The following is a 15856-nucleotide window of genomic DNA, read 5'->3' as shown; positions in this document are numbered from 1 at the left end:
TATTGCTTTTATATATAGATAACAATTAGTTGTTTTATAATATTTGAGATTAGGGTAATATTCATGTTCGAGCATCCATTTTAGTTTTATAAAATTTCCTGTTTTTCAAAAACAGGTGGAAGAACTGTGAAGAAGTGAGGGTTAAGCTTCATCTTCCGCAAGAAGATTACTAAGGAGCATTAGGTATGTCAAGACTAAACTTAACTCGTGCTATATAGCTATAAACTGCTAGGACTGAAAGGAGAACTTTGATTGTTATAGGAACCCAAACATCTTGGTTAGTGATGTTGTAGTTATATGTTTTTAAAAGATTAGATATAGCCTGTTTATTAAAAAAAACGGTTCCTGATTAGTATTAGAATTTTAAAATAAAGTAAACTAAATATTATAATATGAAACAATAAACTATAAACTTAATTTTTATCTAAGCAATAATAAAAATCAAACTGAAGTCATCTTATTCAAATCGATGAAATAAACCAGCGAATAGGTAAACAAATTATTGTTTCTGAATAAAGCAATGCAAAAACCAAGATTAGAAAAACAGAAAAACCCAACATAAAATAGAAAACACTCTTCTCATGCGATGTTACTCTTCCTTTTCCTTTTCCTTTTCCACTTTGATGGAGGTGCGCAACTTTTTAGAAGTGGAAGTTTTGTCTTGTAGATCAGCATCGTCATCTCTGCGTTTTCCAAAAGGTGTTTTGCATTCTTCTGAATCATTATGGCTGTTTCCTTCCAGCATGAGCACCTATTATGTGCAAAGTATACAGTCATCAAAACTATAACATAAAAAACTTTAATATATAACAATGTATGTATAAAATTAGATAATGAACTCACATCACCAGTAGACATGGTAGAAGATGATGTACCAATCATTGAGTTTGGCTCGGATTGAGATTCCACTTTAAGAATGTGATCTCCAGACCAGACCTCAAGAACTTTAAATGTTTCTGCCCCATCCCTCACATTGTCAGAGCGAACAGATATGCCAAAACAAAAAGATTTTCCTACTAAAGCTCTGATAGATTCTGGTAGGAGTTCTGGATCTTCAATCTAATACAATTCTAAAATTAGTGTTTAAGAATAATAAATGAAATAATTCCGAGCAGAATCAACTAATACCTCATCATAGGAGCCATCCCACAGATCGACAGCTTCCTGTCCAACAATTGTATTAGCAACAGTGTTCAGCAACATCAACTTGCATGTTTCTGTGTCATCCCTAACAATCAAATGGAGCTTGAACCTATGAAATTTAAAGAAATAAAGTTAATTATGAAAATATGTGTCATAATTAAATAAAGAATGATATACTTGCAACAGTGCTCTTACACAGGTATCACTTCAGTAATTTTAACTTTGCAGTGCTCACAGAACCAAAGTTGTTTGTCATCATGTTTTGAAATTGAAGTAACATTGTTACCAATTTTTATAGCACGATGTTTGCAACCCTTGTGCCCGAAATAGAACCATGCCCAATCAGTATCAACAGCTTCAATTGAACAAATTATTTTGCAGTTCTCCACCTAGGAACATATGATCAGGTTTATAGGTTAAGCTTTTCTTGGTATGTATAAAATAGAAAAAAAGTTTACTGCCACTTAACCAAATAATTAACTTTACTAAATAAAAACTGTACTGTATGAATATAACCTGATTTGAAACAAAGAGTTCCGAAATGGTCTTGATCTCAAGGTCGTTCCAGTCATCTTCTTTCAAAACGATTTCCCTCTTACCAGCTTTATTCTCAATAACAGCAAGAGGAAGCTCGTCTTGCTCAATCCTATACATATATGTAGAAAACAACCAATGTATAAGCAACTATAGATATAAGATTTAATAAATATGTTTATTAAATCTTACTTCTCTTTGAACTGTAATGCTTCCTCCATAGTTGGATCAAAATAAACAATGGATGCATCAAAAGCATTTGTGATTTGCACCTCACCTATTAAAATAAAATTTCTGTAAAAACTGATTTTGGAAAAAATAGAATATAATAATATGAAAACGCATTTAAAATAATACCTCTGTAAAAACTGATTTTAGCAAACCTGATCAAACAGATCAGTGGTTCCTCACGTTCAAGATAAGCCTCCAATTGCTCTGCATATTTCCCCCATAAACAACATGCAAGGTCCTTACCACTAAAAAGGAATAGCTATTAGCGCAAGAAAAAGGAAAAAATGTGAACTGAAACCTAAAACACAATAACAAAACTTACTTTTCATCAACCAAACGAAATTGAACTTTCTTCCGGTCCTGTCCTTTCACCTGGACGATTTGAACTGGTTGAAGGCTTACAATTTTCCCCATAACATCTATAAGAAAATAAAAATTAATATACAGAACAACATTAAATACCAGAAACTGAAATATAGTTATATGAAACATTGACATATAGGTATTACCAATAAGCAAGTGGGTCTTTAAGGTTCCATCGATGATGTCCGCATATCTAGCAAGAGATAGGAAGATGCTATCCTGAACGATGTCAGAATTCGTTATCACAGTTTCGTCACTGATTGTCATCTTGTATGGATGGGTTGTTGGCCGATACTGGCCTGACGCTTGTGAGACGCTAAACGTTGTGAGAACACGCCATTTTCCTAGAGGTAGCTTTCGCTGGACGCTCAAAACGTTATTCCTTTTGCACGTAGCACTTATCTTTTCACCCTACAAAATAAGCACAAAATAATGTAAGCAATGCATATCATTCAACAATAAAGTAATGATTAATTGCATTATGAAACTTACACTGTCATCGGTCAGAACCATTTGAAGAGTCTCACCACCAAAACCAGTGTTTTGCATCCACGAATGTAGCAATTTTACTTGACATCGCCACTTAGTCTTAAATGGTTTCAAGTCTTTGATGGGGGTGAGACTTGCGTTGTTAGACATGTTTTGTATTTTTTTAGCTTGGAACTCGAATGTTGTTATTCAACATATAACAAAGGTTATATATAGCTACATAGGTGATCTACCAAAGAGAATAAAATCTAAACTAATTATTATAAAACTTGATGAGCACGTCCGGTAGGTAAGGAATATAGTTAATATTAGAAGATTTTTTAAAGATTTTTATGGTAACAATATTGATTTCTTTAATTAGACATGTTTAATTGTATCGATATTTAGGGTAGATTACACGCAATCAAACCTATATTACCGTGATTGGGAAGTATTTTCATAAATATGATAAATGTGAGACCTTAGATATAGGAGATTTTTATGGTAAGTATATAAGATATTTAAAGATCTAAAGAATATGTAGTTGATTTGTTTACAATTTTCGAAATTTAGTTTGAATTGATGGCGAAAATCTAGATTTTAAGTTTGGAAATAGTTAGTTATCATCTTTGTAGGAAAATATCTTTGTAATCTTAATTGATAGGCGATAGTTAATTTATTTAATAAATAAGGTAACCAAATGATTTCTAATCTCTATTGTCAATTATTAAACGGACTGTTTTTTGATGCAGGTATATTATTCAATAAAAAAAGTCAGGTACAGTATTATATCTTTAAAAATTATTCAATAAAAAAAGTCAGGTACAGTATTATATCTTTAAAAAACATTTGTTACAATATAAGTCAACAGTTGTTATAAGTTTGTCGTCACTTGAAATTTTGTTATTTGTCCAATTTGATAGTTATAGATGGTCATATGAAATATTTATAAGACCCCAATTTTATGGTTATAGATTACAGCTGGTTAAAGATAATTAGATATGGTTAGATGAATAAAACTATAGATATAAGAATGGAAATTAAAAAAATCGTGGCCCATTAAAGTCAAAAAACAAAAACGGAATGGGCTGTTATATGCAGTGAACTTTACGAAAATATTGGTAGATAACTAAAGAAATCTATTTAATAAAAAGGAGTGGCATTCTGCCGTAAATACTGTGAAGAAGTGAGGGTTAATACCCATTTGTACTTCACTTTTAATAGGATAGATAGGATAGATGGTCATATAACATTAAAAACATTGCACTAAATTTTGAAAATCATTTAATTTGCAACAAAAAAATTCTTCTAGAATGTCAAATATAAAAAGAATATCTAAGGGAATTTTCTTTTCTTAACGAACAACTCATCTATTTTTATTTTCTTAACCACAAATCATTTCTTTTTTTCTTTCTTAATGAACAAATAAATTTCTTTCTTAACGAACAATTCAAAAATGGATTAATGATTTGCGTAAATCAATTTCTACTAAGGAAAAATAATTATTTTCCTGTATTTTTTTTCTATGCGCTGGCATGAATTACATGCATTGTATCATAATTAAAAAAATTTGACTCATTTTTAACGATGTGTAATCAATTATCGAGTATTAATTTTCTGTACATAATTAAATTTACCAACTTTCTGAAAGCCACATTAAATAGTTTTCAAGGACTAAAATTAATGTAGGGCCTTATTTGTTCCCTTATAATTTGAAAATAACTTTGTCTAGTTTCACGACATTATTATATTTGACAAATCTAGGTATATTATATACCATAAATACACGTAACTAGACCGTTTTGAACAAAAAGTTTCATTCGGGTCGATAAATAAATAAGATATGGTCTTTCTGTCATTAAATATGCAACTGAAAAATCAGGACAACAAAATTAATAATACCCCTTATAAAAGCAAAGTGAGTTTGAGTTATTGTCTCACAATCTGTAGGGTTTAAGGTTGCTGATTTTGCAAGAAAAAAAAAATTCTCAATACAAAGCCACAAAACTTGCGCTCACACAAGAGAGATGGTGATGAAACGCGAAGAGATGGAGGCGGCGAAGCGTCGTAGCCGCTTCGATCGTGGTATTTACAAAGTAAATTACGATTTCCAAAAGCACATTCGTTTTAGTTCTGAGCATGGTTGTATGGTCCTGGATATTGGAGCATCTTCTTCATCTACTTCAACTGTTCGGCGGGACAATGCTCAGATTTACACAAGAGATCTCATTTCAACCTTTGGAAGTCGTGACACAAGAGATGTTAATCCAAACTTAGGAGAAAACAGTTCCATCACAAATGACTATAAAGATTGGGGATTGATCTGTCTCTAAGCTGTAATCATGTCTTTACCAAAATAATAAAGAATAAAAACTGCCTATGTACTTTATATTTTAAAATAGGGAAATTAGGTTGAGTAACAAAAATGCAAGACCTAATTAGCCATCTAATTAAAAAATAAACAACCTCCGATTAATGAGTACTAGGGCTGATCCGCCCTACGGGCGGGATGTAAATTTAAAAGTAATTTAAACAGTTAGCGTAAATATTTAATATAAATTTTTATCATTTAAAAATATACATATTAGCTAAATTTTGTACATGTTATTGTATTTGAAGACTGAATAAGCCATGTTATCTGAAAATTTTAGTTATGATATATTAACATATTTTTCCTTGTTAAAAAGTTTCAAAAAGTTTATTTTGTTAAATAATTTATGTTTTAATTATAAAATATTCTAGGGTTTGGCCCGTCCTACGGGCGAGTTAGTAATTGAAAAATTACATAATATTTTATCAATTTTACTGAGTATTTTGAATTGATTAGTTTACTATTTTTTAATATTTTCACAATTTGTTTTTTCAATTTCAAATCTATATTCGTTAACTCTAGGTGTATATGTGTATATTTATTTTTGTTTAAATATATTCTTAAGGAATAATACTTTGTATCGGTGTATTAATAAGCAATTTTATAACCAATAATTTTAGCCTGGCTCATTTAACAAATATTCAAATAATGTAATTGTATCCTGGTAGTTATATTTGATGTGGTTTGTATATAGTTACCCAGTGTTTTGAAAATCCGATCCAGACTCGCGGTTGAATAGGTAAATCCGGTGATCCAAGATAAATCTGATCTGAGTTTTGTGAAAAACCCAAAATTTAAAACCCAATAAAATCCGTTAAAACAACTAAAACCTGAAACTTAATTACTGGTTGAACCACTGTTTAAACCAATAGATAACTTTTATTTTTTTTAGTTTTTAGTTATGTTATCAAAATCTATTTTGCATTATTTTTATTTAAGAAATTAGGTTTTTCAGTTTTGTTGTCGGCAATTTATTAATGATGTTTTACTTTTGGTATATTTTAAATATGAAGTTTAATTTTATTATTCACATTAGTTATATAAATATTCACATCTATTATGAATTTAAATTTGTTTTGAAATATTACTCTCATCAAAATTATATATACATGTATTTATATTTTTGTATTTTGTCTTTAGTCTTAGGTTTGGATTTGCAAATGATAGATAGATAGATGTTTATAAAAATATCCTTTTTTGTTTCAAAAACGTTTGATTGAGGAGGGATTATATATGATGAGATTTATTATGTTTGATGAAATTTTTTTTATTTTACGGTATAAATCTTTTGATTTCTTTTTATTGTTTATTTTATTTTAGAAAAGGTTTACTATATGTTTATTATTTTTAAAAATCTGTTATATGTTTTTTGAAGAAAAAACCCTGTTATTGTTATAGCTATGTATTTTTAATACTGTGACTACAATTGTTTTAGTTATTGATTTATATTTTAAAAGTAAATAAAAATGTGAATAAATAGCACATTCAGATAATGTGCAAGCTGTGTTGTAAAATCTGGGATTATTATTATTATTATTTTGCTAAAATATGTTAATACCATTGAAAAATGAAATCGGAAACTACAAATGCAAGAACATATTCTAATTGAACTCCATGGCAAAAATAAAGAGAAAATAGGAAGCCAGTACAAAACAGAGCAGTGCTCTCAAGAGATTAGCTTATCCAAACAGATAATAAGTTATGAAATTGCCGTATATGCCTTCTTCCCAAAATGATGTCACACACTTCTCGATCGTTGACTCTAAACAAACTTATCACCGTTATTGACTGCTGATTGTGAAGAATGTTGTTGCGTTGACGCCATAGATAAAAAATCGCAGCTTGAGCCACACAGTCCTCAGCGTTCTAGGAGCAGCTGCTGAGCCCTGCCTCAACGATGATAAGAGCTCTGCCCGTGGACAAAATAGATTGTGAACTGGATCAAGGCGTAAGAGGAACAGTTTCCAGACCTCCCTGCTGTATACACATGATAGCAAAACATGCCAGTGTCAAGGCAAAAGAGGGTCATTTGCCACAGCACACAGACAGCAAAGAGTGATTATGTTTAAAATAAGTATAATAGAAGTTCAAGTACCTGAGATTCCATCACTGAGGAAATTAAAATGAGCATATCAGCAACTGTTGTTAGTTTCCAAGCTAGTTATCATCCATGAAGAAGAAAACAGAATAGAAGATCAAAATTCAATTCTGGACTTTGTAAGGTGTTTAGTGTTGACGTTTAAAGATTGCAACCCATAGTCCGTGAAGTGATTGCTTGTGCAGCAGGCTGATCATGGAAGCCTAGATCCATTGACTTAGAATTGTGTTTCACAAATACTCCCCCCCCCCCCCCCCCCCCCGACAAAGTGTCACAGCCCTCTTCAACCCAAGACACATAAAGCCAAAACTAAAATCAAAGGCACCTCAACACACACACTCACACTCACACTCACAAATTCATAGCAAAGGCAAAAGTAAAGACGATGTTGTTATCTCAATCAGACTCAACGCATCAACAAATAAATCAAATCTGAAGCTTCTGCATCTCAACTAACCAAATAGATTCAACAGAAATGTGCAGAGAGCAAATGAAAAAGGCAACCTTTACGGCAGGCCTGCAAATCCGATTCCGAATAACAAAGAGTTTAGTTAGTTGGAAACAACAGTAAATACAAACTCTGTATATAAACGTGTTCAGAAACAAACACATTGTAACAAAAAACCATCAAAATGTCAAATAAGACAGCGTTCTTTAGAAACTCATGAAAACTTACAAACTTTGATATGGCGGGAGAACACTCATCGCCGGAAAACCCTTCTGGAATTGGGAATAAGATTTATAAGAAACTGCTCAAGTACATCTCTGGATCTTTTTGTTGATGGGTCAACGAAAATGGATACATAAACTACACAAAAGGATACAAAGAGTCAACCTTTTTGGATTTCTAGAGTTGTCGAACCCCAAGCAAACACAGGAGGAGCGATCTCCACCATGTCGGAATCCATTGACAACCTTCCTGAAGATTGATACTTTATGCTCTTCACTAAAAAAACAAAACAAATGCAAAGTGATTCAAAAAGCCGACATAAACAAATGCAAATGGAAATCGAATGAGACACAAACCTTTTTATACACACAGACGACGAATCAAAACGCTGGGAGTAAGTACGCAGTAATCACAGCCGTTACAGAATCACAATCGATCGCCGTCTGAGAGGTACAGAGAAAGCGAAAGGGAAGAAGTGAAGAGTGATTAGGGTTGGATGCAAAGGTTTTCTGGGTCGCAGAAGGCAAAGCCCATATGAAGCAGCGTCAAAAGTAAAGCTCAATACGCGGAGTATCATTAATCTGATGTGTCGACGCAGCAGAGCTACTATTTATGACATGGCATCCTAGCTGGACACCTCAGGAGAGATTAAAAGACTATTTTATATATAAAGATATAACTTTTTTTTCTTTCAGATACCTACCTACCTGTCGTTTCTTCCAATTCACCATCATTTTTTGCAATAACCTTTTGATCATGTGGGCTTTATCACCTCATCATCACTCTTTCATTTATTAATCAAATCAGCAATCTTCGTTTTTATATTTATCATTCGTAACAACTACCATCTCTTCCGCCCTATTCACCACACCTCGTAATAATCATCATCTCTTCCATAACCACATTCATCAATTGACCACCATTACCATAGCTTCCATCCCAAGGACCATCACCAAATTCATAACCTCTGCTATCCACCACCACAATTTTTTTCGTAGCCATCATCTTATCCTAGTGTTATAAAAATTATGTATATACTAGTTATTAATTTATACATACATAGTATAATATATTTAAACTATTTAATAATTTCACTAATATATAACTATACTATTTAGCATGTTCTATTTTATTTATATTTTTTTTATATGCTTTCATACGATGAAGAAATTGTGTTCACATGCTTGTAATTTTATTTTAAGTTATTTAATATTGTGTAGAATACAAATGATCATTGACAGCAATTCTAGATGTCGAGCATATGAATACAATATACTTCTATAGTATATTTGATAATTGCATTATACGTATTATTCCATTTAATATGTTTCATAGCATTCAATCTATTTTATACTTCCTCCGTTCTATTTAAATGATATTTTACAATTTTTATTTTTTTTTTGATATACTTGTCGTTTTCCAGCAATACATGAGCTTCGATTAACTCTAGAATGGAATCAAGCCCAAGGAAAAAAAGCCAGAAGCAAACCTTTATCTGGAAGATCAAAAGACCAGAGTCACAACACCACGAACGCCTTGATACATGACAGATCGATAGCATGCAAGACGGATGCAGCTTGGGACAAGACTCGGAATGTTGCAGGACTAGCTTGGAATTTCTTAGGAGTTTCCTTAGCTAAACCAATTGAAGACTTGATCGTACATGAGTATGTCGCCTCCTCTTTGATCGCAGAAGCTCTAGATCTTTTGGCATTTTTTGGATCGGCGAAGGATCTAGGTTTTACAAATCTTGATGTCTTCTCAGACAATACAACGCTCATTGAAGCCAGAACAAAGAATTGATCGGAATCGTTAGTGATCTACGATTCATCTCATCTGGTTTCACCTCTCTATCTTTTTCGCATTTCGTTAGATCGCAAAACTCTCTCTCAGACGCTCTTGCAAAAGCGACGCTTTGTTCCTCTGTAACGATCCCTTCAATAGGCTAACACTTTGTTTCTTTGGGCATGGGCCTTTTTTATAAAATCTTATTCGTAACAAAAAAAAAGATATACTTGTGTTTTCAGAATTTTAGACAAAAATTGACTAAACATGACTTCTTATACACTTTTGTGATTAGGTGTTGTATTAATGGTACGAGGTAAGTTAACATTTAACAAGGGGTTATAATAGGTATTCTTCTAGTTTTCTAAATTTGTGTGAAAAAATTGTAAAGCGTCACTTAAATCCGAATGGAGGAAGTACTATTTTTAATCTATGTTACAAAAAAACTACAGATTTCTCTCTATCTACAACCACCACTTCTTCTTTAGCCATATCATCATAATCACTATTAACATAGCCACTACACGAAAATCACCTGACTTGTAACTTTAGTTACATATTTCAAATCTGCCGCTTCTTTTGTAACCACCACCAACTCATATTCACCTCCACTGTTACTGTGATAACCACCATTGCTCGCGTCATCTCAGAACTTCTTCAATTTTGCATTTTACTGATACATTATTTATATGTACATTCGGTTATCGTCAACCGGTTAAAAAAGAGGATAAAACCAGAAAAGAAAAGAGAACATGCTAAAAATCTATTTGCAGGTGATATATTCTTAAATGTTAATTAAGATCTTGGTTATTTAAAATATGTGGTTAGTTGTAACATTATTTTATAATAAAATTTTGCTATTTCAAAGTACTTCAGCTATGTACACATCATATCATATAATAAAGCATATATTATATATATATAATAAATTAAATCAAATGAATAGTTACCAAGCTCTATATATATAATGTAAATGCATGTACATGTATGTATTGTATCCAGTGGCGAAACTAGGTGGGAAGGGGTGGGGCAGCTGACCCCATAATTTTTTTTTTTTATAATTTGGCTTAGAAATTTTATAATGCCCTGGATGAAAATTTGAACTTATATATATATACTACTAGTGTTTTGTTGTTTTGCCCCGGATAGAGATTCATCCTAGATCTGCCACTGATTGTATCTGTTAATGATATATAGATATGGGAAGAGTTTGTAAACTGGCTTGGGGTTGATCTTCGCAAGAAAAAATAAAACAAGGTGAAACTGAGAAATATTTAAGTGAGAGTTTATAAGATTCACTCATATCTCAGCCATGACTGCATCAGATTTTTGAAGGTTTTAGTCTGCCTTTTGGCCAGAATGTTATAAGTTGTAGCATGAGAGGGCTAGGCTCTTGATGAACCGTGGAGTCCTTGCATCTTTGATTATTAACCAATCCGAGAACGCTGCCCAGGAGTTAAAGTCCAATGAGTTGTAGCATAATCTTTGAAGCACAAGATTCCATATTTGCTCGCACACTTTCGCATTTTTAGAAGTAGATGGTCTCTGTTTTCTTCAGCTGAGTCACATGCAGAGGCAACACGCCGAGGAATCTTATCTCAAAACTCTCTTCTTCTTTTCTTTTGTCAAGGAATCTTTATCTCAAACTCTAAAATACAAAACTCCACCATCAAAACATTTAGATGTATAACTTTTGAAAAGTGAGTGCCTCTGCACAAACAATGTTGCAAGATAAGACAAAAGCAGTAGATAACTCGATATGGATTCGCATTAAAATGTAAGTGGCCAAGTTCCATTTATCGTATGTTTTTGTCTTCAGTCCCATCTAATTCGGCAACCACGAGCGTGAAGCACCTCGAGCAATTCAGATGAGAGCAAGAATCTGAGAGGTGCGAGAAGTTTAAGCTTCTTGAGCCTGTTGCAGCACGCTCTCAGAGCAAACTCAAACCCTTCCACAGTCACACGGTTCAGGTGGACTAAGTCAACGTCTTGAACCCGACTCAGATTGCTCATCAACATGCATAGAGCCGTATCAGAAACGGAGCAGTTGCACAAGTTTATCTGCCAAAAACAAAACACACAACACACAAAGAATCAAACACGTTTCCATTAAACCAAACCGATCAGTTTATCACACCAATGCTTTTCCTTTTTCCTTTTTTACCTGTCTTAGGTTTCTTGAGAAGTACGCAAGCGCCCAGAAGCCTGAGTCATCGATATTCTCACATAGTTTGAGGTCCAAGTAACCTAGTTTCTTGCAGCCGCGCGCAATTGCAGCTAGACCAGTACCAGTTATATTCTTTATCCCTCGAAGTTCAAGGTGGCTCAAATCTTCTAGCTGACGGATTTTTTCAACCCCTGTGTCTGTAAGTTCACCACAGTACGATAGAATGAGCCGGTTCAAGCTCTTGCAACCTCTTGATATAGCTGCTAAACCGTCATCTCCAAAACCAGTACAGCTGCACTCAACAAAAAAAAATCAAAAAATTAACACACTTTCCATTAATAATAGCTCAAAGAAAAAATAATAATAATAAAATAATAATAGCTCAAAGATTGTTCTACAAGAAATGTTTAATTACCGGTAAAGATCAAGTTCTAGAAGCTTTGAACATTTGGAGCCGATATGAAACACTCCCTTGTCTGAGATATTTGCGCAGAGGCCAAGTTTCAATCTTAGAAGATTAGAACATTTTGAGATATACTCAAGCCCTGCAGCCAAAGAACAGTAAGATCAATAAACACCATTTAGAGTTTTGAGTTCGACATGTTATGTATCTTCTCTTTTACCTCTATCATTAACGCCATCACAGTCAGTAAGATCGAGTTCTTGGAGACGCTTGGAGTAACATCCAAGCGATTGAAGACCTTTTTCGGTTATCAAATGACAAGACTCTAACTGTAAACTCTCCAGGTTCAGACAAGACTGAGCTACAGCAGAGATAGCTGCATCCGTCACAAATCCACAGCACGCGAGGTTAAGAGCTTTCAGGTTGGAGCAGTTGCGTGCAAGTCCCATCATCATCCCAATGTCAGTCACACCTACACATTTGCTCACTCCGAGTTCCGTTAAGGCTCTACAGCTAGAGGTTAAGGTTAAAAGAGAGGAATCGGAGACGCGAGCTCCATCGATCCACAGAGTCTTGAGATGCTTCAAAGCTTTGATGCTCTGTAAGAAGCTCACAGATATTTCCTGTGAACCACAAAAATCATTAAATCAAACATTTTTGAACGATTAGCAATGTTCAAAAAATTGCTAGACACACTCTATATGCAGAGCCGTGCCTCATGTGTATTGAAAAAGGCATTCGCCACAGACCCCCAAAAAATATGCATATTTAAGGCCCCCAAATTCTAGAAAATATGGTGTATCAAAGTGGTTTTGGAGTTAAGGTGGTTTTGCATGTGTACTGTTTTTATATAAAGGAAAATCTGAATAACGTTTTTGAACTCAGTAAATTAATATTTATACGGTGGTCTAACGAGTTAGCTCAGATTTGAATTTCCGGTTTATGTGTCCAACCAACTTAAATCTGTGACTAAGTATTTAAAAGTGTGTTAAAAAGCATTTAAAAACACTGAAAGAGTGTAATCACTAGATTTGTGGAGATGAAGAGAAGAGTGGTTCCAGCTGAAGGTGTAATCACTAAATTATAGTCAATCAAACCTAATTTTCTTTCCATAAATGATAAAATATTTGTGGAGATGAAGGCAAGAGTGGTTCCAGAGAATGGAGAGACTACTAAGAAAACCAATCTCTCTGTCTCCAAATTTATCGATTTTCTTCAATGTCATATATTAAAAAGGCCTCAGTTTCTAAAGCTGCCTTAAGCCTATACAGACCTTCGCACGGCACTGTCTATATGAGATTATTGATTAGGCGGGTGTCTGAACCGATTTTTTTAATGTCTAAAATTGTTCCTAAATATATCATTTTGTTTATATCCGATTTGCCGCCGACTAGGCCAATTTTAGAACACTCACAATTAGTCTAATTTTTAAGGAATGGATTATGAACGTACAGATATACAGTGACTAGCTTTAAGTTGTTGAAGATCAGGATGGCCTTTGAGTATGGAGACCAAGCTGGAAAATGTCACACGATCACACCTTGTGACATCAATCTCCTGTTCAATAGTTCTTACCAGTTAATAAAATAATCATAATACTTATTAAAAAAAAAAATCTGTGTGAAGGCAAAACAAGTACCTGTAATGAAGGAGAACCGTTCTCAAGATACTGTAACCCAACATCATCTACCAACGGGCAGCTTACCATATCTAAAACTTGGAGCTTTGGCAGTAAAGCTATAGAGCGGACTGAATCGTTCGTGATCTGAATCCAAATCACACAGCCAAAGATAGAAACTTTACACCCATACGTATACTCAAAGTACTCAAAACAGAGTAAAAGAGAGAAGCTTTTGAGAGACGAACCTTGAGATAGGAGACATCGAGAGATCTCAAGTCTTTACATTTCTTACAGAGAAGATCGATCCCGAGATCAGAGATCTCCATACACCACTTCAAGCTAATCTTCTCCAGACCACTGCACCCGACGACGATCCTCGCCAATCCGACGTCGCTCAGGCTCAAGCATTTGTCCATCTTCAGCTCCCTGAGTCCCGCCGCGACGGACAGAGCCGCCGCCTCCCTGTCGCCGAACGTCCAGCAGTGCGACACGTCGACTCGATCCAGGGCCCGGCACAGACGAGCCAGCGTCTCCAGCCCCCTGGCTCGGACCGCGGTGGCGCGGCTCAGGTTGAGTGATTTGAGACGCGACGACGTCGAAACGGCGCCTTCGAGGGCCAAACGCGAAACGGCGTCGTCGTCGAGTCTTGGGCATACGGAGAGGTCCAAGGAGGAGAGGTTGGGGTAGTTGAAGAGAAGCGCGTGGAGGAACTCGACGCGGAGGATTCGGATCGAGGTGAGGCTCAGCGAGTCGACTCGGTGGAACTCTCTGCTGACGAGACGCCATGTTTTCCGACAGGGAGGGTCCAGAAACCCGTAGACGCGGACAAGGAGATCTTCCGACAGAGCGGATATAACAGACTGCGACATTTTGCAACGTAACAGAAACTAACAAACAGAGAAAAACAGAGAAGAAATGTGTTTGGTTTTTTGAATCAGACAAAAGTAGGGATCTTTTTCTTTTATGTCGGAATGAAGAGGAAGACAGCTCGGAGATAGAGTAGATAGTGGTGGTAAACCGGTTGGATCCGAATTCGGTTACGGGTTTTTAGTTTCCGGTTCATCACTCCGATTAGTCACGCCTTATGATTTTACGGTGGGAGAAAACAAAACAGAACCTTTTGTTTCCATCTTTTCTTTTTCAGATGTCAGTTTATAAAGAGGAGGGGAAGAAAGAAGATTAAGGAAACGACGGAACCACGTGGCGATATATGAGAGGCTTCTGGTGCTCTAATCGTGGGATCGGGGGCAGATGATAACTATGTAACTGTACCTAAATTAGGTCTGAAACCCTTTTTGTGGGTCCCAGGTAACGTGCATCGACCGTACCTATCTGTTTAAACCCAAACCATATCATATAAAACGAATTACTCATAAAAAATATAGTACATATAAACGACGAGAAGCCATCTTCCATGGACCTTGGTGTGACGTGGGAATACGCGGGATCGTCGTGGCGGATCGTAGATCCAATCTAAACCGTTCAAGAAGAGTTATGTGGGACCCGGAAAATTGCTATTATAATCAAACGGTGACGTGCGAGAGTTGGAAATGCTCAATAAAAGCATTTAAATCTAATCTGAAAGCTTCCAACGTCACCGTATTAGCAGCACCTCTCAATGAAGCTTCACGTGTCGCTGGTTAATATCAGAATTTATCTGCTTTTCATATTTTGAACTTGTATTGACAAGTTCCAAGAAAATTAATTGATTCTATTTCCAGCTCTAAACTGGATGTTTGCATTCTGAAAATGTATCATGTATGTACTTTGTGTACGGTTCTTCAGAAGTTGACATGTGTTTAGAGATTGACATGCATACGTGAAGAAACAATTATATACGGATTTCCTCATTGGAGAGTCGAAAGAAAGCTATACTTTAGAAAATATGTTACCAGGTAAATTATACTTATAACTATAGGTTTATTCAGGGCTGGTCTTGATACAGCTCCCTAAAATTTAGTATTTCTTACAGATATACCTTAATTTATATAAAAATCTTATA

General features: G+C 34.8%; 2 protein-coding genes and 1 long non-coding RNA gene across 5 annotated transcripts; all 3 read right to left on the bottom strand.

The window, feature by feature from the left end:
* Positions 1-589: 589 nt before the first annotated feature.
* Positions 590-2910, bottom strand: LOC130511114 (uncharacterized). The gene is made up of 10 exons (XM_057007958.1): positions 2764-2910; positions 2418-2682; positions 2231-2327; positions 2035-2153; positions 1870-1954; positions 1660-1789; positions 1339-1532; positions 1129-1252; positions 844-1059; positions 590-751 (listed from the first exon to the last, which is right to left on the bottom strand). Exons 1-10 carry the CDS (start codon positions 2908-2910, stop codon positions 590-592), a joined length of 1539 nt encoding a protein of 512 aa, XP_056863938.1.
* Positions 2911-6614: 3704 nt separating this feature from the next.
* Positions 6615-9796, bottom strand: LOC130510483 (uncharacterized). 3 transcript variants are annotated; one of them, XR_008944144.1, is made up of 7 exons: positions 9368-9795; positions 8582-8889; positions 8235-8507; positions 8044-8154; positions 7885-7928; positions 7206-7725; positions 6615-7087 (listed from the first exon to the last, which is right to left on the bottom strand). It is a non-coding gene; the product is annotated as an uncharacterized LOC130510483 (long non-coding RNA). The 3 variants fall into 3 exon arrangements; XR_008944145.1 differs by having other exon boundaries at positions 8586-8889; XR_008944143.1 differs by having other exon boundaries at positions 8235-8889; positions 9368-9796.
* A 1536-nt stretch (positions 9797-11332) lies between these two features.
* LOC108849781 (F-box/LRR-repeat protein 3-like) lies at positions 11333-14965 on the bottom strand. Its single transcript, XM_018623385.2, has 7 exons — positions 14100-14965; positions 13873-13998; positions 13686-13790; positions 12454-12856; positions 12246-12375; positions 11828-12122; positions 11333-11724 (listed from the first exon to the last, which is right to left on the bottom strand). The coding sequence occupies exons 1-7, from the start codon at positions 14721-14723 to the stop codon at positions 11479-11481; spliced, it is 1929 nt and encodes a 642-aa protein (XP_018478887.1). The 5' UTR covers positions 14724-14965; the 3' UTR covers positions 11333-11478.
* Positions 14966-15856: the final 891 nt, after the last annotated feature.

This window comes from Raphanus sativus, chromosome 4 (genome assembly GCF_000801105.2).
Source record: "Raphanus sativus cultivar WK10039 chromosome 4, ASM80110v3, whole genome shotgun sequence".
In the NCBI taxonomy this organism is placed as follows: Eukaryota; Viridiplantae; Streptophyta; class Magnoliopsida; order Brassicales; family Brassicaceae; genus Raphanus; species Raphanus sativus.
The sequence above is the reverse complement of the archived record's forward strand: the minus strand, read 5'-3'. Positions and strand labels throughout refer to the sequence as shown.